Source organism: Gossypium hirsutum, chromosome D06 (genome assembly GCF_007990345.1).
Source record: "Gossypium hirsutum isolate 1008001.06 chromosome D06, Gossypium_hirsutum_v2.1, whole genome shotgun sequence".
In the NCBI taxonomy this organism is placed as follows: Eukaryota; Viridiplantae; Streptophyta; class Magnoliopsida; order Malvales; family Malvaceae; genus Gossypium; species Gossypium hirsutum.
Window position 1 is genome coordinate 18,876,131 of NC_053442.1, and position 24,117 is coordinate 18,900,247.

The window sequence follows — 24,117 nt, forward strand, 5'->3', positions numbered from 1 at the left end:
TAAGGTAATTTGATAAAAATGTAAATTTAAAAAACAAAAAGTTAAATGGAGAGCTAATTAAATCATTATCCCGATAAACAAACTTAAATTCAACGAAAGGTGAGCAAAACTTGATTCGATTCGAAAAAATCGAAAAAAAATTAAATTTCGAGTTAACGAATCGAGTTATTCAAATCAACTCAAATAAGTAGTTCGAGTTTCGAGTTCGAGTTGAGTTAAATTTTACAAATTGAGCAACTCAAATATTTCGAATAATTGATTAGTGTAAATACCCATTAGGTCCTTATCAAATTTGAAAATGAGCAAATTGCTCTCTCAACAAAAAATATGAAAAAAAATTCAAATTATTTTTAAAAAAATATATTTTTAAAAAATTATAATTTTTTTAAAAATATAACAAATATATAAAAAATTATAAATTTTCTAAAATAATAATTTTGGAACCTAAATAAATTAATTAATGATTTAAGTTTATCATACTAAAATATTTTATTTTATTTTATTTATTTTGCTTTGAAAACGATTTCAAATATATAGATTTCAAATTTATGTACTCGGATATGAAATTAATTATATTGTAATAAAAATTTAATTCAACATATTTAATTTTTAAATTTACCTCAAATAGATTTACTTAATTTGATTCAAATATGATTCAACTCAATTAAAAAATTTTCAAACTAAATTAAAATAATAAAATAAAACTCATCAATTAGCTAATTCATTTCGACTCCAAACGTCAAATTGATAGGCGGGAATGGCAACTCCAAACTCTTACTATCCCCATACATCATTTACATGCACATTAAATTTGGGTGTTAATGCATAGTAGCCAAACATAATCCCCCACGTGCATCACAGCCAAATATTTTATGTGGACAAACAAATTTACAAAATAAAAGGAAAATATTTGGCAAATTTAATAAAAAAATATTTGACACATTAAAATTTTTCAACTCCACAAATGATATTAAAGATAAACAAATGTTCTATAAAAATATTTTATCCTAGCCAGGCGCTGGTACAGTCCCGGCCATCTCTAAAATTGAAAAAGATTTTATTTAACTCCCTTCAAAATTTATAAAAATTTAAATTAATAAAAATAAAATTATACTTTAATCCCTCTAAAAATAATAAAAATTTAATTTAATTTTTTAAAATTATAAAAATATAAATATTAAAATAATAAAATTATATTTTTATTCTCATAAAATTATACAATTTAATTTCAACTACAGCAAAATTCAACTTCACCCCTACTTATAAAATAAAAATATAAGATTAATGTACCTAATACTCACAGGAAATAAATATAAACAAATCTACCCTCCATTTGATTTAGAGATCATATATATTTTTACCAAATCACCCCATCTCTCCCTTCAATTTCAATCCCACCATCGTTCCTCTTCTGTTCTGTCCCTTTCAATCCAAAACAAAACGTGGGGTCTTTGTAAGTATGGCCTGCCCTCCCCTTCTCCTGTAAAACAGGCCAATACCCTCTTTATACAGTTTTTCTCCACTTCCAGACTTGGACCCGACAGGTTCCACAGTCTTGTCTGAAAAAACCACTGAGGGTCCATTGCATGGCATGCCCTTCTACAACATTTTCATGTACTCACTAGATAACAGCTAAAAAACTAATGCTAGTAATGGCAATGGTGACAATCATATGATTCATGAACCAGGAAACAGTACCAATTGGGACATTAATGGATGTAAATGCCTGGAGAACAACCAAATAACATAACTGATAAACCCCATTCAAAGGAAACTTCAAAAAAGAAAACCAGAAAATGAAATGAAAGTGCCATATTTTTTTTTCCTGAACACAAAGTTCCAACAGATGTAAACAATACCAGTAGTAGATCTACACCAATAATTAAACCCTGAAATTACCCCCCCCCCCCAAAAAAAAAGATTGAAAATGTAAAGCTTTTCACCTACCACTCCCTCTATTGATCATCTCCTTGTACCTAATGATGGAATCAAGCTTTTGCAGTTTCAGCTGGTGCTTGAACTTGTTGATGAAATCATCAGCTTTGGCATCCACCTCATCGTCTTCTTCCTCCGTAGCTTTCTCTTTCCCTTCTCTCACGGTGGCCGGCCGTCGATTTTCCACGATATCTTCTTCCTCGAAATGTCGAAAAGCAGACTTTACACTTGCAGATTTCTTCATCTTCCTCGGAAGCTTAGTTGGTACCTCACCAGATGCTGGTTTAGTATCAGATTTGGTCCTCGCAACATGATTTCCCTCCTTCAGTTGACTGTATACTTCATCAAGCGTTTTTCCTTCACCTTGGGTTCCCTCCTTTTCATCTTGTTTTTCAGGCTCTTGCACCTTTTCGTCATGTCCCTCACCCTGAGCTACCTCTGGAGGATTATGGGGGTAACTCTCATGGGTTTTGGTCTGCTCTGGGGAGAAGTAGCCGTAGAGGTTAATGGACTTTAGCCTTTGCAAAACAGAAGGGGATCTCTCAAAGGAAGGCTGGTGCTGTTGTTGAGGGGTTTGTTGTTGAAAGGAGAAATGGAAATCACCCACATCAGGGACACTTTCATAGGCAGTGGTAGCACTAGCAACAACAGGTTCTTGAGATCTGTAAGCATACAAGTTGATAGATTTCAGCCTCTGCAACATAGATGGAGATCTAACAAACTTCGGGTTTGTTTCATCATCTGGGTGGTACTGCCTTTGTGCGTCACTACTAGGCTTGCTGGAACTCAAAGTGGAAGTGAAATAGATGGTACCTATTGTAAGGTTAAGGAAGACAAAGAACACAGTTGGGGTAAACCAGCTTAAAATGGAAGACCATAGGGAATATGGTACTGTTGACATTGGTTCTTCCAACGTGGCTTTGGATGTGTCTGATTAGGGACTAAATGAGAAGAGAAAGACAAGGGGTAATGGGAAAAGAAATGGTGGAAGGTAAAGTGGTGGAGGGTTGTGTTTGAGGGCGGGCCAACTGTTTATGAAATTTTTATGGGGGATTTTCTCTAGGATATTTGAGTTTGGATACTTGTCAAGATCTCCATTTTTTGTGTTGATGTATAATAAAGAAAGGGTTATATAATATATATATAATTTTTTTTTAAGTTTTTGGTGTGAGGATTTTGAAAGGGCATGTGCTGGGGAGAGTGAATAGATTATGTGAGAAACAGACAAAAGAGAAGGGAGAGATTGGCTTGGCTTTTATGGAAGCCTGAGGGTGTAGGGCTATCTTTCATTAAAGGAGGGCTGAGTGGCTGACAGTGTATCACATTTAGGGTTTTGATATAATAGTATTTGATGTTTAAGTATTATATTTTACTTTCATAAACTTTTTTTAAGGATTAATTGTACTATATATTTTTAATATATAGCTAAAAAATTTTAATTAAATAGTTAATGTATTTGTATACTATCAATCAAGAATTTTTGTCAATCTAGCTATTATTTTAAGTATCAAATTCTATTTTTGTAACACCTTTTACTCGTTTTTACAATCAATACAATGGTAGATGTTATTATAATATTTTTAAGTTTTAACTTTTTTTTCTTTTATGAAAATATTTATTTCATTTTATATTAATATTCTTTAAATCAAATTATTCAAGTTAAAAAAAAACATAAATACATTTAAACCTCATTATAAATTAATTTCATACTTCATTTAAACTTAGTAACAGGGCATAAAAACATTCAAGTCAAATAACGGAATAAAACTTAATTAACAACATCAAAAGAACTTGAATTTCAACTCAAATTTTTTATAAATACCATATTCAAATTAAGTCCTTATGTACATGTCAAAGTCCTTATGCAATAACAATTAATATAAATACATTACAACTTCAATGAAAGGTGATGCGAAGCTCCTAAGTTCGAATTTTATACTTCTCGTTGACGCGGTTTAAACCACTAACGCATGAGCTTAACAACTTAGTATGTAATCAAGGATAAGCTTATTTATTTTATACTAATATAAACGTTGAGATCCTTATTAAGAATTTTTCAAAGTTCATTTCCATCATACTAAGCCATTTTAACGGATTCAATTCTAATTACTGAATTATAGAGCTCAATTTATTGATTATTGGTTCATTAACAATTCGTATTGAGAAATCAAGTTCAAGATTATAACCAAGGTTATCAATATTGTTCAATCTAAGTCCATAGCCTTTTTAACTTAACTTTCTAGTTTATTCACATGTGAGTTCCACTATGGCTATGAGTTCTTTATGCAAGGCATATCTTCCCTAGTTTGTTTCCCTATTAGGGGCATACCAATACATAAGTTTTAAGCACAATTTCATGTGTTATGGCTCAAAGATGACCTTAGCATAAAAACATAGCTTTTTAACTTGTTAATCCTTTAACAAAATATACTTTAGAGTACATTTAAATTTTATAATCATAGGTACATCTTATTACCAATGTTTTGATTCAAATGGCCCATAGTAAATATAAGGAAATGACTCGGATACATGGGACTTCCTCCAAAACACACCAAAGAGCATATATTGCTAGGTATCGAATCAAATCCCTTCAAAACACACCAAGGGGCTCCAAAGTTCCAAGCCACCAAACACACCAAAGAGCACCTAAGTGCTAAGCCTGAAAGCGTCAGAATATGCATGTGACTGCATAACCTAAAGGCAATAAAGAGTGCATGTAATATGTGCAAAGCTTGAAGGCAACAAAACTCCAAGTATGAAATTCTAAGTATACATAAATCCATATTGGCATGCCAATCATATCCTAATATTTCACTAAGTTTACTAGGGCACTTAAGGTCACAATCGAATAATTTATTTAAAGCCATTAACACTAAGTGCCTAGCACATATACATCTTTCACATAAAAGCACTTGAAGTGCTTTCAGATATACGAACGTAATTTTTCCACATATTCATCTAAGCCATATAAACATATTCATTTTTTCATATAACAACTTCCATGGTTACTAAGTAATAGTTTTCCTTCATTTAAGAACATTATCATAACAATTTCAAGAAGAGGTCATTACGACCTTATTTACAAGTCAAATTTCCATTTTTACTTGCATACAATTTACCACAAATAAATTTCATTAATTGGTCAAGGTGGTGACAACATCATATAAATTATTTAAAATTTTCATGGTGGCCCATTAACACATTAAACCCTTGTTTCCCCTTTAACTCTGTATTTGACAAATGTAACATATTTCCACCACATATTTTAGTCATTCTATGACAATCAATCTCATACTCTAAGATTAGTTAATATGGAATTCTCTATTAAGCCTTTTTACCATAATTTGCCAACAATTTGTTTCAATATATTTAAGCCATAGAATTTATATATGCTTATCATGAAATCATTTTCACATTCACAACACAGTTTTATTATTTCTTAAGAATATTAGTATAGGAGAAGCAAGGTTTTCCAAGGGTACCTACCTCTTGATATGCAAAAATCAAATATTAACTTCCTAACACCTTGAATCTTCTTCCACACAAGCTTGCAAACTCATTTCTATCATTCCAAAATTTCTCATAAATAAAAAGTATCACAAAATATTAACCATCAAACTTTCATAGCTTTCTCATAACATAAATCACCAAACACTAAGCTAGGAGGAATATAAAACATCATTACTAACCTTAATGAAGCTTTCTCTCTTGCTTCCATTTTCTCTCTCTAAATGCATGAAACCCTTATTGAAAATTTTATTGGTTGTTTTCTAAGAGATTTTAGCAAAACACCAAAGTTTGGGTATTGAGTCTTTAGGACATTTGAAGAAAAAAGAAAACAAAATGAAAAAAAAGAGAGAAGAGAGCTCTCTTGGGGGTTGCTCTACTACAATTAGCTGGTTGGGGGTGTTTTTCATCCATTCTTAATTCATTTAAAACACTAAAGTATCTTAAGGTCAAAGTTGGTCAAATATCATTTCAAATATGTGGTCTAAAATTAATCTCACCATATTTAATCCAAATATAAAATATATTAGTGAAATGATATTCCCATTATATAAGAGAAATGACCAAAATACCCTTTTATGACAAAATTATTATTTTGCCCCTTTTTTGACTTATTGTACAATTTCTTCTTAATAATAGGCAATTATCAATCCCAAAACTCATAATTCACTTATAATATTTAATATAAATTCATATATAGTGAAATTACATCTTTATCCTTTTTCTAGATAATATTGGGAAGTTTACAATTTAGTCCCTATTCTTTCCAATCTTTCCAATTTAGTCCCCAAAGTGATTTTCATCACACAAATACATATTCCAACTTATAATTATTCCAATTCATCGCTAATAACTCACTTTTCCCATTTTGTTCATATTTGCAATTAGTCCCTAAACTTTTCAAAATTCACAATTTAGTATTTTTGTCACGTTGGTATCTAAAATTCTTTTCAAAAATTTTCATATCCAAAATCAAATCTTCTTTCACATCAATTCATTATCTAACTCTTTTTTCAAAATTTTCTCAAAATTTCACTATATCTGTTTCCATAATAGTGCCACGTGTTTGTTTGGAATTTTTGTGGTGTTACAACTCTCCTTCCTTAAGAAAGTTTCATCCTCGAACTTTTATTATGATGGTTACCAAGTAACATTCTTGTAGTAATATTTATTTTCCTTAATTTCAATATATTTTAAATAAAGTTTTATCCATACATACAACCTTATTTAAACAATCATTGGCTGAGGTCAATTGTTAAACCACTAGAATGAATGTAACACCCCTCACCCGACCCGACCGTTGAGTCTGAGCTACGAAATGCTACATTCATTGCCAAAGCAACCACAATAAATCAGACAACATATAATCTTTTATACATGTAATCAAGAGTTAATCACATTCAAAATTATGTTAAACCATCAATTCTGAGTCTTAATCGGGCATACAAAAGCCTTTTTGTCAACCCGAGCACAAAACAGGTCCAAATCGCAGTTTTAAAAGTTTAAGGCTGATGTTGTGGCATTGGAAAAATAGTATGTCACGTCACAAATTTAGACCACTCGACATCATGATGTCACATATTGTAGATCGACATTGTGATGAGGTAGGCTGGTTGTCGAGACATGGACCCTGTTTTTGGTAAAAATGAATTGTTTGGTACCTATTTCAAAGTTTCCGACAAAACCTATCAATATGTTCACCAAATTCCAATTTCATTTGAATTAAAACATAACAAAAAGATGCTAATCAAGCTCAACATTCATGTTCATCTTCTTTTCAAGACTTTTACTATCTGTACATCAATTAAACGTAACATTTCATGTCATTACAATCTAATAACCTAGTCAAGCAATTACCAAAGCTTTTCCTATATCATGTTATATGAGACTTACCATTTGAATTAAATTAGAACCACTTATGCACCTTGTGCACATTTATGACTTATAAACATTAGGCACAAACATTAACTATCAAGAATAAGTTCCATGATACAGGCACATTTCAAAGTACTTATTTCAAAATACCTAATATATTTATTCATTCATTAACCAAGCTACCAATTCAATTTCTACCTCAATTTATACCATTTCACATGCCATACATATAGTTATAGATCGTCACTACAAGATTTGGACGAAAACTTGGAAATTCCCATTCTGTTTTGAAGACAATTCTTAGCCACAAGTCTACCATCGATGTGGAAAAATGAGAGTTAATAATGAAAATCGATGGAGAAGAGGAAGGCCCATTTTTCAGTGGTGACGAAAATGACGGTTTTAGAACCCCATTTTTGATATTCGTGTTTGTAAATGTTATTATTTAATATTTATGAGGTTATTATAAAGGTTAAATAAATTTTGGTTCCTTAATTTTGCTAAATTGATCGTTAATTAAGGTATAAGGACTAAATTGTAAAATTTTATCGCCATAGATTTTTGAGTAACCAAAGGACCAATTGAGTAGTTGGACCTTCTTCATTAAGACATACAGTGGTGGGAGACAATTAGCATCCATCAACTTTGTTAATTAGGATTAGTGTTAGTTAATTAAGTTAAATTAAATTAATTTAGATTAATTAAAGGTTAAACTAGGTATAAAAGGTTAAATTTTAAAAGAAGCAAAACATATTTTTAGACTCATATTCTTCTTCAACTAAAACGAAAAAGAAGAAAGTGTTTCAAAACTTCAAAACTTTTGGCTATAGATTGGTAAAGGCAATTAAGTCATTTTCTTGTAATTTTTATGTTTTTGAGGTCGTAGGAGCTTGATTTAGCTAGCCCATGTACCAATTTGTAAAATTATTAAAGTTTCTAAAAGTTTCCATTGATAAATTCTTGATAAAATTGGTGTTCAATGGTTAGATTTTAAGCTTAGATGTGAAAAATGACTAGATTGTAAAGTGAATTGCTAGTTTTTGTACATAAGGACTAAAGTGTTTAAATTTAAAAATTGATGTGAAAAATCTATAATTATAGATATTAAAGTTCATAGAAGGTTGTAATTGAGATTTTTTTCGAAATTAAAACTCAAATTTGAAAGATATTGCAATTTCAGCTTTAAAGACTAAATTGAATAAAGTACAAAATATTAGAGGCATTTGAAAAATGAAAGTTGAACTAATTCATACTTATAATAAGATTTTATAAAATTTGTGGAATTGATAAATTGAATTGAATAATTGTATAAATAAAAAATTGGAACAAATTGAAAATAATTGAGGAAAAGATAAAATTGTTGAATAGTCATTAAAGTTCCAACTTAATTGCTAATTTTTTTTGGTAAGTTCATATGATATGAATTTTATTTAATTTTTTTTATATATTTGAATTATGATTTTGTGTATGTTTGATAGTAATTTGAATTGTTTGCAATTTGGTACAAAAGGTGATATATGGACTAAACCGTAAAGAAATGATAAATTGATTGATAAATTGAATATGATGAATTGAAAATTGAGATTGATTAGTTGAATTGAATTGTTATGTAAATGTTTGATTTTTGAGATAGAGAATTAAATTGAATAGAATTGAAAATAGTAAAATTTGATGAAATTAGGAAATTGACTATGAATTGGGCTGAAATAGAATTTGCTATGAGATGAATTGATGATTTGAACAATGAATTTTGCTGATGAAATGTGAATTGAACAAAATGATGATTGAAAAAATTGTTTCCTTATTAACCGTTCGGGCAGAGTTGGATATAGTTGGCATGCCATAGGATAGATCGAGTATAGGTTGCTACGACTACATGTCGATGAGTGCTGGGCATAACTTATACTTCAGTTATACTAATGAGCGTTGGGTGTAATATATTTACTTTGGATTTTCTAATGAGGCACTAGGTGCTTGTAACAACCCATTTTTAGTGAAATCAGAACAGTGGTTTTGGGACCATAAATTTGATGAGTAAATATTTATTTTATTATTATTTTAATGTCTATGGTATGTTAGTAAGGTCGTATTAAAATTTCGTTAAGAAATTTTGACATTTGCATGCTTAATTAAGTGAAAAGGACTAAATCATAAAAGGTGCAAAAGTAGATTTCTATTATTTAAAGGTATCAATTAGCTATAGAAATTTAAAATGGAAAGACTTAGATGGTAATTAGACCATCAATGAGGTTAGTGGATGTATATGGCTATGTATAAATGAAATTTTGGTGTTAAATACAAGTTAAATATGTAAATAAGTGAATAAGGTTAAAATGATTAAAACTAAAACATTTCTTAATTTTACTCATCTTCTTCCATCGAAAAATAAAATAGAAAACACCATGCGAGCATGCTAGGTTCAGCCAAGCTTAATTCTACTTGCATGATATGCAATTTTGTCCCGTTTTTATTGATTTCTATATTTTTGAAGTCGTTGTAGCTTAATCTAGCTAGTCCATGGGCTAATTTGAAAATTTTTTAAAGTTTTAGGGTTTTTCCATGAATATTTTTGCATGATTTTTGAAGTTTAATGGAAGAATATGAATCTTTGTTGTTAAATAAACAAGTTTTGTAAAATAATTTTTTTATGAAAATGTCACTTAAGGACTAGTTTGTAAAAATAGTAAAATACCATGATAAATTTGTGAAATACTAATTTGTATGGATTGATAGAAGTGAGGGCGTCAACTTCATGAAATCCGGCTACACGTTTTCCTGAAGTTGTTTGATTTGTTGGCCATTGATAGTTATTACTCGCGATCTTCTCGATGATCTCATAAGCCTCATTATAAGACTTGGACAAAATTGCACCATTCGCCGAAGCATCTACCATCAATATTGCATGTGCATTGAGACCATTATAGAATGTCTCCACCTGGATACAATGAGGAATCCCATGATGAGGACACTTACGAAGTAACTCCTTGAATCGCTCCAAAGCCTTATACAAAGACTCGTCATCCAATTGTTGGAAAGTTATGATCTCATTCCTTAACTTAGCGTTTTTGCTAGGTTGGAAATACTTAACCAAAAATCTCTCTGCTAATTCTTGCCATATAGATATGGAACTTGGTGGCAATGAATTGAGCCATGCTCGTGCTTGATCTCACAACGAGTACGGAAACAACTTCAACCTCAATGCTTCTTCAGTCACACCGGCTATCTTGAATGAATCACTCACCTCCACAAACAATCGAAGGTGGAGATGTGGATCTTCCATAGGCATACCACTAAATTGGCCCACCGTTTGTAGCATTTGAAACATTACTGGTTTCAATTCAAACTAGGTTGCCTCAATATCTAGCCTTCTAATTCCTAGGTTTAACTCACTGAAAAGTGGCACAACATATTGTCTGATGCATCGATCCCTATCATCGGCAATGAGGATAGGATTTCATACATGATCGGCTTCATTACCTTGGTCTTGGTTCTGATTTGCAAGGTCTATCTCGACTTGTCTCTAAGCTGTTCTTTCACGTCTTTTTTGTCTGAAAGTTTGCTCAATTTCACGGTCTACAGGGAGTAAATCGATAATTTAACTATGCTAATAAACACTTGAAAAAAAATCACAAAAAATAAAAGGAATAATTTAGTAATGTTAGAAATAAATCAAATTGAAAATAAATAATTTCACGAAAAAAAATGACTATGGAAACAGTTGACAATCCCCGGCAACGGCGCCAAAAACTTGTAACGCGTAAGTTTGTGCAAGTGTACACAGTCGTTATCAAGTAATAGGTAAGTATCAAGTTATCGCATCCACAGGGATTGTATTTGTGCTAAGTCACTTAATTTGTAAAATTATATTAACAATTTGGTAAATAAAAACACAATATAGTTGAGAAGTGGTGATTAAAATATATTAAACTAAATGCATTAATCTCTAATGCAAATTATCCTAAGTATGCAAACTATATGAATGAAATAGATTTTAGTAAAATAAAACACAATTTGCAACAATTATAACATAAATAAACTAGGAAAATTACTTTAATTAAACTCAATTTATTATCAACATGCTTAATAACATTCGGAAAAACATTCCATGGCAACTCGATCTTTCATGAGTGTGGAAACCACATTAGGTCCTTTCGGAATCCTTTACTTAGTAAATACACATTTTATTGATCGTTATTTACTAAGGGTTTCTTAGCATTCGTGTGAGGTAACAAGGACGTGTCAGGTTTGAAACAATTTAATCACACAAATCTAAAAACTATGCAGATAACAGAGCTTGGTCAGAGTTGTTATGCAACCTCCAATTTAATCGGGTCAGGATCTAAATTGAGCATGCATATTTCAATTATGTGTCCATTAGCCGTCGTCTGGTCAGGATCACTCAGCTAATTCAGGTGCATTTCAATCACGTATGAACGAAATACAGAATTAATTTTAATTGAAAACATGATCGATTGAGGCACAAACATTATAAGCATGAATCAAATAAATATTATTTAATCAAATCAATCGTCCTAGCTTAAATAAAATTAAGCTAACATTGTTGTAAACAAGAACAAAGAACCCATAGCAAACATCTTTATATTAAATTAAAGAAAATGAAGATTAAACCCAATTCAGAGTGGCTGTCACCCAAGACTCTGACTGACGAGGCTCTTTCGTTCTTTAGATTTGCTCCTTTGCTGATGACTCTCTAAGGTGGCCAACCAAGGGTTTTTTAAGAGGCTTAATTGCTAAAATCTCTATGAAGAGATGATGCTAGGTGTGGGAATGGAAAAGGCTAAGAGAATTTGGAGAAAAGAGAGAATGATGAATGATGAGAATGAATGAGGAATGTTGAGGGATGATGAATGAAGGAATGAAAGGGTTTTATTTATAGGTGAAGAGAGGGGGATAGTTTGCTAAAAATAGTGGATGTTAACCTCTTGAAATCTCCTTAAATTGTGGCCAGCCATGCTTAGTTGACTTGATTTTTTGCTTAATTTGTAAGCAATTTATGATGCCACACAACTTAGGACCGAGACTCGGTCAATCGTAAATCTTCGGGCAATCTCTAATTTCTTCAACCCTGTAAGGACCTTGTGTAATTAAACCAAAGAATGGTTTAAATGGACAACCATGTGTAGCCGAATAATGGGTTGACTTGGTCTCCAATTTGGACGGTTTTGTAATCCAGCAAAGGTATCAGACCTATCCAGAATAAATCAACAAGTTAAAGGACCAAAGAATAAAATTTATCCAAATTAATTAATTAATTAAAACCCAAATTATTAATGAAATATTTTAAAATGTATTATTAAATATAATTTTATATTTTATTATTTAATTTAATCATTCATGGCCCACTTTAAAAAAATATAATATATTCAAATTAATATAAAATAAGTCATTTATTGCATGAAAACTATATAATAAAGCATAAAATCATATTTTAACAATTTCTTTGTCCTAATTTCATATTTTCACATATTTCATTAATTTATTAAACAATTACTTAGTTTTAACAACGAATTTAAGTAAAAAGGTGATAAATTACATGGGAAAAATCCTATATAGTTTTCCGTTTACAAATTCTCATCACCTTGTGTCAGCAGCATCATCTAGCTTACATTTTGATTATCTTGTGTGAGCAGACCCATTTTACGGCTGAAGTGAGCAACAATGTAAAGGAAAAGGAAATGAAAGGTTATATGTTTAACACATTTCGTGTGAGCTTTCCTGCATATTTGATGTTATTTTGAATGGTTCAACAGGCATGAAAAGGGAAGGATGATGCTTTTGGGGTTGGACTGGTTAACTCTGCATGATGCTATGGTGAATTATAGACGAAAACATATTGAGTTGAAATGTCAAAACGGTGAAAAGTTTCAAATTGAGTCTGATAGACTGAATAGCATGTCTAATGTTATATCGGCTATGTTAGTACAAAAATATGTTAGAAAAGGCTGTGAAGCGTATCTCGCTTATATATTTGATTCTAGAGTTTCTGAGTTGAAGCTAAAATCGGTTCCAGTGGTATGTGAGTATACAGATGTATTTCCAGAGGAGTTACCCGGGTTACCACCAATCAGAGAGGTTGAGTTTGCTGTTGAGTTAGTGCTGGAAACATCTCTGATGTCGATAACTCCTTATAGAATGACACCTACAAAGTTAAAAGAGTTGAAATCACAGTTGCAAGAGTTGATAGATATGGGTTTTGCTCGATCTGATTTTTCTCCTTGGGGTGCTCCAATGTTATTTGTTAAGAAAAAGGATGGATCCATACGATTATGTATTAACTATCGACAACTCAATAAAGGCACAATAAAGAATAAGTATCCATTGCTGCCTATTGACGATTTGTTTGATCAGTTGAAAGGCGTGATAGTATTTTCAAAGATTGATCTTCGTTTTGGTTATTATCAGTTGTGAGTTAAAGACTTGGATGTGTCGAAAACCGCGTTTAGGACCAGGTACAGACATTATGAATTTCTTGTAATGCCATTTGGTTGGACTAATGCACCTGCAGCATTTATAGACTTGATGAATAGAATCTTTAGACTGTATTTAGACAGATTCGTTGTAGTATTCATTGATGATATTCTGATATATTCACGAGATGAGATAGAGCATGTCGAGCATTTAAGAATTATTTTGCAAAATTTACGCGAAAAACAACTGTTCGCTAAGTTTAGCAAATGTGAGTTCTGGCTTCAGAAAGTCAGATTTTTGGGACATGTTGTATTGACCAATGGCATTAGAGTTGATTCGAGTAAAATTTCAACTGTGGTTGATTGGAAGCCTCCGAGAAATTTTTCTGAGGTCAGAAGTTTTCTTACTTTAGCTAGATATTATATAATATTTGTTAAGGGATTTTTGATGATTACTACACTATTGACTAGATTGTTGCAAAAAGATGTTAAATTCGAATGATTCAAGAAATGTCAGCAAAGCTTCAATCAGTTGAAAGTATTGTTAACTGAGGCACTGTTGTTAGTTCGGCCAAAGTCGGGTAAAGAGTTTGTGATTTATAGTGATGCATCGTTGAATGGTCTGAGCTGTGTTCTGATGCAAGAGCGAAAAGTGATAGCATATGCTTCTAGACAGTTGAAACCGCACGAAAAGAATTATTCGATGCATGATTTAGAGCTTGCAGCTATTGTATTTACCTTGAAGATTTGGCGACACCATTTTTTTGGAGAAAAATGTCATATCTTCAGGGATCACAAAATTCTGAAGTACTTGATGTCCATGAAGTTTGAATTTGAGACAACGCAGATGACTTGAGTTATTGAAAGACTACGACTTGATCATTAATTATCATCTAGGAAAGGCTAATGTTGTTGCTAATGCTTTGAGTAGAAAGTCTTTGTTTGATTTGCGAGCTTTGAATACGTGGTTGATGTTGATTAATGATGGTTAAATTTTAGTTGATTTGAAAGCTATACTAATGTTTTTATAACAAATTTGTGAAGCTCAGAAATGTGATGATGTGTTGGTAGCTAAATGGAAACAGATTGGGTCGACACTTGATTCAGATTTTCATGTTGGTTCCAATGGTAGTTTGTACTTCAAAGGTAGAATTTATGTTCCGAGAAATTCTGATCTCGTTCAGAAGATTTTACAGGAAGCTCACAGTAGTAGATTGTCTACTTACCCTGGTAGCAATAAAATGTATGGTGATTTGAAACAGATGTACTGGTGGCCAGGTATGAAACGATAAATCTCAAAGTTCGTATCGAGATGTTTAGTTTGTTAGCAAGTTAAAGTCGAGCATCAGGTACCTTCTGGTTTGTTGCAACCAGTGATGATTTTAGAGTGGAAATAGGAACGTGTCACGAAGAATTTTGTACTGGGATTACCTCTATCTCTGAGAAAGAAAGATGTTGTGTGGATCATTGTTTATCGTTTGACAAAATCCATGCATTTCATTCTAGTGCACACAGATTTTTCACTCGAAAGATTAGCAGAGTTATATGTGATTGAGATTGTTAGAGTACACGGTGTGCCTGTTTCCATTATTTCTGATAGAAGCTTTAGGTACTCGACTACATTTTAGTTTTGCATTTCATCCTCAGATCGACAATCAATCTAAGCGAGTGATTTAGATTCTCGAAGATATGCTTTGATGTTGTGTTTTGGAGTTTGAAGGTAACTTGGAGAGATTTCTACCGTTAGTTGAATTTGCGTACAACAACAGTTGTTAGTCGAGCATTAAAATGACACTATATGAGGCTTTGTACGGTCAAAAGTTTCGATTTGAAAAGGAAACCGAAGAAAAGGTTAAAGTGATATGCGACAGTTTGAAAGTAGCTTTGGATCGATAGAAGTCTTATGCATATTTGAAAAGGAAAGACATTGAATTTCAAGTCGGTGACAAGGTGTTTTTGAAAGTGTCTCACTGGAAGAAAGTTCTTCGTTTTGGTTGTAAAGGAAAGCTTAGTCCATGGTTTATCGGGCCATATGAGATTACCAAGAGAATCGGGTCGGTACCTTACAGATTAGCTTAACCGTCGGAGTTAGAAAAGATCCACAATGTATTTTATGTGTCGATTTTATGAAGGTATCAATTAGATCCCTCACATGTGATCTCACTTGTTGACGTTGAGATTCAACCTGATATGACGTTTAACAAAGAACCGATCAGAGTTCTAGCTTGAGAGGTTAAAGAGTTAAGAAATAAAAGCATAGCTTTAGTGAAAGTTCTCTAGCAACGTCATGGTATAGAAGAAGCTACTTGGGAACTGAAAGAAACTATGAAAGTGCAATACTCGAACCTCTTTTCTAGTAAGATTTTCGGGGAAGAAAATTTCTTAGGGGGAAGAGTTGTAACAACCTATTTCAGGAAAATCAGAATAGTGGTTTCAGGACCACAAATCTAACGAGTAAAATTTAATTTTATTATTATTTTAGTGTCTATGGTATAATAGTAGGGTCGTATAAAAATTTTGTTAAGAAATTTTGACGTTTGCATGCTTAATTAAATGAAAAATACTAAATCGTAAAATGTACAAAAGTAGAGTTCTATAAGTTAAAAGTATCTATTAACTATGAAACTTAAATGTGAGAGGACTTTTATGGTAATTAGACCTTCTATAATGATAGTGGACATTTATGGGCATGGAATTAAGTGATTTTAATGATTAAAAGAAAGGTTAAAATAGTAATTAATAAATTAAACATAAAACAAATAAAAGAAAAATAAGTGTCCATCTTCCTTAATGAAACTCACCATCGAAATATTGAAAGCAGGAAGCCATTTTTATAGGGTTGAAGTTTGGTCAAACTTTTCCTTAATAAGTGTTATTTTGTCCCGTTTTTAATGATTTTTATGCTTTTAGGATCATTGTAGCTTAATCTAGCTAGCCTATAGGCTAATTTGCAAAATTGTTAAAGGTTTAGAGTTTTGCCATGAATGTTCTTGCATATTTTTGAAGTTTAATGGAAGAATATGAATCTTTTTTGTTTAATAAACAAGTTTTGTGAAGTGATTTTTGATGAAATTGTTATTTAAGGACTTATTTTTAAAAATGATAAAAGTACATGGTGAAAATTGTGAAATGATGGTTTTTATGTGTTTGTAGATGTCCTTAGTAAGTTCGGCTAGCATGAAATGTTGATGAAATTTCTTAAAGTTTAATTTACAAGCTTAAGGACCAAATTGTAAAAAAAGTTAAAATATTAGGGGTAAAATGTAATTTTGTGAAAGTATGAATTTTGGACTGAATTGAATAGTATGAATATTAATTGGATTGAATTTGCTTATTTAGATCAATATAAACCTCATACGGATCTAGATCGAGGAAAAGCTAAAGCGTCAGATTAGTTGACCTTATTTCGACATCTTTGTTATCAAGATAAGTTTGTGTGTTTAAATAATGTTTCAATTTTATTTTCATATATATGTTATTGTGCCAATTATCATGTAAAGAAATGATGGAAATCCAATGATTTTAGGATGACTATCGAGCCTCGTTTGAACCTTAAGAATATATAGGATACAAATGACATGTCGTTAGAGTTACCATGTTTCGGGTGCTGGTCTTGAATGTCCTACCGATGGCTAGGGTTCGACATTTGTTGCGGGTACTCAGCAACTTCTGTGAGTAGCATTGAGTAGCTTACATTCCTACCATCATCTTGTATGAGCAAACCTATTTCATAGCTCGAGTGAGCAACGATGTAAAGGAAATGGAAAAGTTACGACTATATGTTTAGCACACTTTGTGTGAGCTTTCTCGCGTATCTGATGTTATTCTAAATGGTTCAACAGACATGAAAAAGGAAATGAACAGTAAGTATTCAAATGACTTATGTCGTGAATTTACGAAAAGGAAGGAAAATGAAATGTTCAATGAAAGTATGTCTATGTTTATGAAATTGATGATTTCGATTGATATTGTTCATGTACCATGACTTATCTCATGTTAATTCAAGTGAATTATGAGTTAATGCACTAACATGTGTTGTTGATGATGCTTAGGCTTATGCCAAGCTTATGGTTGGATTATATCATGCTTAATTTTAATGTTATGCATTGAAATGGTAAGTTATGTTCATGTTTTATGAGCTTACTAAGCATTATATGCTTACGTAGTTTTATTTCTTATGTTTTATAGATAATTGGAACCTCGATCAGTTTGGAATCTCGTCGGAGATCTATGACACTATCCAAAAAATATATCGATAGTTTTTGATGTTTTGGTCAAGGTTATAATGACATGTATAGGTGGACTTGTGTTTGATGTTATTTGATAAGTTTGGCTTGTATTTGCTATTTTGGTTGGTGCACTTTTGGTATTTTTGGCATCTTGTTGTTGTGTGTTATTATGGTTAAGTTGATACATGTTTCATTAGCTAATTTGGTATGTGATGTAGTAGTTGCAATGTGTTCAAGTATGGTACATTTTATGATGGAAATGAGCTAGATGTGAATGGTTGAGATATGGCCAAACATGCATATGTTTAGGTATGTTTGACTAACTATGATTGAGGTGCCTTATTGGGATATTGGTTGGATGGATTTATGGTCTATAGAATTTTTGTTTCATGCATGAATTGGTATGTTTTTGATGCCTTGAATTTGGGTACAAATTGCATGTAAGTACATGTTTGAGACGGGTGATGGAAATGACTTGAATGTGGCCAATTTCATGTCCACAGTGCCTAAGACACGAGTGTGTGTGTCACATACGGCCATCTAACATGGCTGTGTGTCCCCTTTAGGTTTCAAAGGTTACAAGTCAGGCAGTTACACGGCCTAGCACACTAGTGTGTGAGGTCATTTCGAGTGTTACACGGCCTGGCATATGGGCATGTGGCTTGGTTTTGTGACCCAACTCAGTAAGTTACACGGGCACGAACACGACTGGGATACGGTCGTGTGTCCCTATTTCAATTGTTTCATGGCCAGAGGCACGAGCGTGTGTCTCAGCTGTGTGAGTCACACGGCTTGGCCACACGACCGTGTGACCCCTGCAGTTCAATTTTTCCTATTTTTTCTTAAATGTTCCAAATGTTTTTGATTTAGTCCCGAACCATTTCTAAAGTGTTTCTAAGGCCTCGAAGGCTCGATTAAGGGACATTGTGCATGTATATCAATGGTTTATATTATGTTTATGTTGAGATCTGAAATGTATGTTTTAAAGTTATGTTTTTACGGTAACGCTCTGTAATCCTATTCCGATGACGGATACAAGTTAGGGGTGTTACACTTGCTAACATGAATGAAATAATTATTTTAAGTTTAACCTTCACGAGAAATTCATAACTGACAATTATGTTTTAACTTAGTGATTTTTATTGCCATAATTAGAAAAAATTTGGATGATCCTACCAACCATCATTTATCTTTAGAACATAAAGAATGGATTTGTTTACTTATTGAGCATATGCTTTACTTTTCTTTGAGTCTCCAAATTAATTAGCCTTGAAACCCCCATTTTGATTCAAATCACTCACTATATAAATGCCTTATTGGCCAATCATTTCAAGCAACCTAATCCTTTCCTTCATCATATGTTATAATTAGTTTAAGAGTAAGAGAGAATCATTAGTTTCCAAACAATTAGAAACTGTTAAGTTCGCAAAACTAGTAATAACAAGTTAAGTTGGCTTGGATAGAAAATAATAGTGTCTGGAGAGCAAGTGTGAAGAAAAGTAGGGAAGGACTGATGAAGAAAGTAATGGAGCTACCCACTTTATGTGGTGTAGAAGGTGGCCTTATAATATACAGTCTAGACAAATTGGAGCCAATAGTGTGGTCGTCACACAATGAGGTCCAAAGCTTGCTAAAGAAGTTCTATCAAGTTCCCGAGATGGAAAACAATAAGAAATCCATGAAATTAGAGACCTACTACAAAGAGAAGGCTTCCAAGTCGCAAGATCAACTCAAGAAGCAAAACAGGAAAACCAAGGAAGTCAAGGTAGGACAATTCATACTTCAAATCGATCAAGGCGAGATAATAGATGACTTTTACATTACCAAACTTGATAACTTGATTTGGTTTGGGAAAAAATTATAACAAACATAATGAAATGTATGGAATATTATAAACAAGTTTCGTTTTCATCAGTTGGTCTCACTCAAGGAGATGTTTTTACTACCACAACCTCAAGGCCCTACACATGGAATTGTTCAAATTATTAGCATTGGCAATGCATGCATTGAAGACAAAGACACCTTTCAGTATTTTCCCTTGCTGGATTGGTTAAAGGATAATATTAACGCCAATGATATTGGAGGTAAAGCTAGAAGTAAGATACGAAGTGAGATTGGCTTAACATATCATGACCCCTTGATTGCTACTATTAGGGATGACTTGGTGGCACTGGTAGTTCAAGTATTTCCACTCACATTCAACAACGAATACCCTCACATAATGGCAATCCAAGTATTGTACTTAAGCCAAGGCTGCCAAGATTCTCTTACAGCAACATCTTGTGTTCTACTATAGCACCAAGGGCACCAATGCCTCTATTTGGTCATGATAGCTCCTAAGGTTTTCCTATTGCTAACCTAGAATTGCCCATATTTGAGGCTTTTAGTGAGGTACTTCTTACATGCGATAGTTTGGGAGATTACCTATTAGGACTAGTGGAAAGAATTTCTCGAGCAAGTGATTTTGTAGGGAACCTTTTAAGGTTTTTTGGTGGTGCAAACAACAACCATGGCACCATAAGCAGTCATGAAATGGGACCATTTGATGAAAAACATTGACCCATGAAATATACTTTTCACCATGAAATATACTTTCCTTTATGCCATGTTGATTTATCTACAATAAGTTTTCATATTGGCGAATGTTTAACTCATTGAATATGGTGAAATTATTAGTTTTTTTTTCTTATTTCATTTCATGGTTAGGTATTTATATTTTTTTGTTGATGTTTCAGTAAATTATTATGATTTAATAAAACATAATGTTCTTACCTTCATTTTTTTTGTTTACAAAGCATATAAATATGATTAAAGCAAATTAAAATTAAGATACCGATCATGCCACTGATCGTAAAACTTGTCTGAGTTTCAAGTTCTTTGGCATATGGTTTAAACTCAAAATCTTATGGTTTTAACTATCACAAATTTACCATTTTAATAAAAGCCACATCTAAATTTTAAATCAAATATTTATAAATTTGATACATAAATGATTTCACCAACATAGTGGATTTACCATAATCTAGTATGTATTAAAATTTTTAACTGGTGTTTTATGAAATTGAAATAAAAATAAAATTTTAATAAAAATATAGGTATTTATGTTAAAAGTAGCAACAATTACGTTACACATTGCACCTCCACCACCAGACACCTCGCCAAACAATGAGTGCTTCGCTAATGGATGATAGGGGAAAGATCCTTACAGGCTTAAGAAGTTATCCAAGTTGCTTCAAATTGAAGAAACTCAATTTGAAAAAAAGAGGTGCTAGATCGAAACCTAAGAAACTTAGGCAGAAAGCTATTGATTTAGGACATGGAAAAAAAATGATGATTCAAAACTAAATAAGGGAATTTGAAATCAGAAGAAAGAACTGTGAAGAACAAATGAGAAAAGATTCAGCTTGAGACTTTGATGCCTAATTGAATAGGAAGTTATGTGCAGAAGATTGTGAATCTTCTAATTGGAAATGTTTGAAGGAGTCCTTGTGTTCTTGGGGTTCAATTGGATGCTCAAAACATGAGGGAAGTGATTAGGAATAGGAACAAAAAGAACTGAAAGCTAAAACTTCAGAATGGTAAAATATATAAGTTTATTTAGAGAGATAGAGTTGTTCAAATAGCTTAAAGAAGCTCCCAAGGTTTTTCGAATTTGAGTTCCTTGAACCTAAAGAATCAAATAAAACAGGAAAAAAGTCAAGAGATTTGAAGCAATACCAAATAAACTAAGTGAACCGCAATTGTTGATGAATTATGACAGAACAAGTTGATGGATTTGTTGCTTTTGGTGCCTTGATTGTAGTATATTTGTTTGGAAACTTGTAATTTTTCTGAATAAATTGATTAATAAAAGAAATTCATTGATTACATTAATATAATTTGGATGGTTGTCCTCAAATTTTTTTTGCACGCAAAGTAAAAGGGAAGCAAATATTGCTCATTAGTTGTCTAACATTTAAACTAATACTGAGCGGTATTACGTGGTCAAAAAGATAGCTTGTATTAGTAGACAAACCTAAACATGTCTTTAGTCTGATCAGAAATGAGGAAACAGATTGAAAGACTAATATGTCGTCTACCAAGTCCAATTAAGGAGATGCTTTGTCTTGGGCATGGGAGCGCATGACTCCTAGAATATAGAGATGTAGATGTGACTGAATGGACAAATAGTACATCTAAATGGTCCTAGAAGAATAGACCCTGAATCCATTTATAGTGTGGCATTCCTGAATCTTGAGTGGATTCCGAACTATCTATGCGTGACTCGTACACTTTGATGTAAGTAAAAGCCTAAGTTCGAATAGATAAGGAACCGAAAGCTGGTTCGTTGCGTGTTTGACTTTTGAAGTATACAACATCATTCACATTAGTAGAAGTCATAGCTTGAAACATGGGTAAATGATACTCTTTCATTGGCATTACATGATTGATGAAAAGTAAATGTTGCCATGGGTCATTTTCTTTGTGATGCATGATTTGATCACTAGTTGATAGTGACTGACTTTTCATGAAGGAAGATGTAATGGTTACCATGAGATAAAATAGGATCATATTAGGAGAAGGTATATTATCCCAAAGATAGTAAAGATACCGTATGAGGGTAACACAGTTATGACAAGGTCATTGGAAGAGCACTAAATAAGTTACTTTCGTAATGGTATGTCGTTGGAGAGAGCTCAGTCATAATACTATAGTGGAATGACTTTGTGACTAAATGAGTTTATAATTAATATATGAAAAGTTGGAACTTAATTATAAATAATTTAAGCCTCAATTACATATGTCCAATTGATCCCTCTGCTAGCTCGTTGAAACCTGAAATGAATTGCGTGTTGAATCAAAATTAACAGAATGAATTGAAATGGAGAAATGGAAAACATTCAGGAAATTATTATGGTTTTCTCCAAAATGGAAATGAAATTAGAGAAAATGTAATCATTTGGAAATGAATGTGGTTTTCTCAATACACAGTTCTATCAAACAGAACATTCTTGTAGACTTTTATGAATTCATACAACCTTAAACACACATGACATGCTCAATCACCGTAATGATGTACAACCATAAGTTTCAAATAGATCTTAGAGGAGACATAGACGCAGATCACAGTAGCAGCACACATTCGTCAATCACCCAAGGGTAGAGTTCAGAAGCTCGCCTTAAATCCTTCATCTTTGCCAATGTAGTTTTCCAAATGTTAGAGTCTCCTTCTTCTTCGCAACTAAGCACGACAACCAAATATACCAGTTAAATTGAAGGTATTCAAATGTTAAAGCCTAAAGTTCAGTATCATTCAGAAGCATCCTAGATTTTTCAGATATCCTTATTCCCCTTTCTCAAATCCACAAATAGAGAAAGATATAAAGGCTTACCATTTTCTCAAATTCTCTACTTCCTGGCCTCAAACCTCACGGTCACTGCCTCATGCAGCATTTCCTCAACTTTTTCTTTTACGGAGCAACCGAAGAAGATGGTGTAAAAGGAAAGAAAACAAATCATAAATGAGGAGAATTTTGCCATCAAAATCATCCTTTTCATTCATTTATATAACCCTTCTCACACCGTCACCAAAGCCCCCAATGAAGCCATCCATCGACAATCATTCTGTCTCCCATTAAGGTTCTAACCGATTCCATCTTAATTGAACCATAATTAAATCTCGACTAAATATCAATCAACCATGAAAATTTTCCAAGTTTTCCAATAGAGCCTGTCGACTTACTTTTTCTATTTGATTAACTGACGTCTTCCTATAAATTTGGGACCTTAGTGAAATTAAGTGTGACAGAAGTATACTTTCCTTTGTGCATTTTTGATTTATCTACAATAAGCCTCCATATTGGTAAAAGTTTGACTCATTGAATATGGCCGAAATTATTAGTGTTTTTTCTTATTTCAGTTCATGGTAGGTATTTATATTTTTGTTGTTGAGTTTTTAGTAAATTGTTGTGATTTAATAAAACCTAATGTTCTTGCCTTCTGTTGCTAATTGCTTAAAAACAATCGTTTGAATGGAAGTGTCGGTGAGTCGAAATAGGATCGTCAGTTTGTCCAAGTCGCGGATTTGACTTAGGGCTCTAGATGGTTGGAATGAAACTTGGATTTTGACACAACCTGAAACACAAACGAATCCAAGTCAGATA

At 32.4% G+C, this 24,117-nt stretch overlaps 2 protein-coding genes and 1 non-coding gene across 3 annotated transcripts; 2 read left to right on the forward strand and 1 right to left on the reverse strand.

Annotated features, from left to right (window-relative positions):
- Positions 1-1,797: 1,797 nt before the first annotated feature.
- Positions 1,798-3,156, reverse strand: LOC107901485 (pathogen-associated molecular patterns-induced protein A70). Its single transcript, XM_016827515.2, has one exon. It carries the CDS (start codon positions 2,834-2,836, stop codon positions 1,940-1,942), a length of 897 nt encoding a protein of 298 aa, XP_016683004.1. The 5' UTR covers positions 2,837-3,156; the 3' UTR covers positions 1,798-1,939.
- A 7,112-nt stretch (positions 3,157-10,268) lies between these two features.
- On the forward strand, positions 10,269-10,375 carry LOC121218834 (small nucleolar RNA R71). Its single transcript, XR_005915310.1, has one exon. It is a non-coding gene; the product is annotated as a small nucleolar RNA R71 (small nucleolar RNA).
- Positions 10,376-19,499: 9,124 nt separating this feature from the next.
- Positions 19,500-20,270, forward strand: LOC107900036 (agamous-like MADS-box protein AGL80). Its single transcript, XM_016825763.1, has 2 exons — positions 19,500-19,739; positions 19,890-20,270. The coding sequence occupies exons 1-2, from the start codon at positions 19,500-19,502 to the stop codon at positions 20,268-20,270; spliced, it is 621 nt and encodes a 206-aa protein (XP_016681252.1).
- The last annotated feature ends 3,847 nt before the right edge of the window (positions 20,271-24,117 follow it).

Coding starts and splice junctions, on each gene's coding strand:
- LOC107901485 (XM_016827515.2), bottom strand. CDS start 2,836: ATGTCAACAGTACCATATTCCCTATGGTCTTCCATTTTAAGCTGGTTT.
- LOC107900036 (XM_016825763.1), top strand. CDS start 19,500: ATGGAGCTACCCACTTTATGTGGTGTAGAAGGTGGCCTTATAATATAC. Junction 19,740..19,889: donor GGAAAACCAAGGAAGTCAAG/GTAGGACAATTC, acceptor CGTTTTCATCAG/TTGGTCTCACTCAAGGAGAT.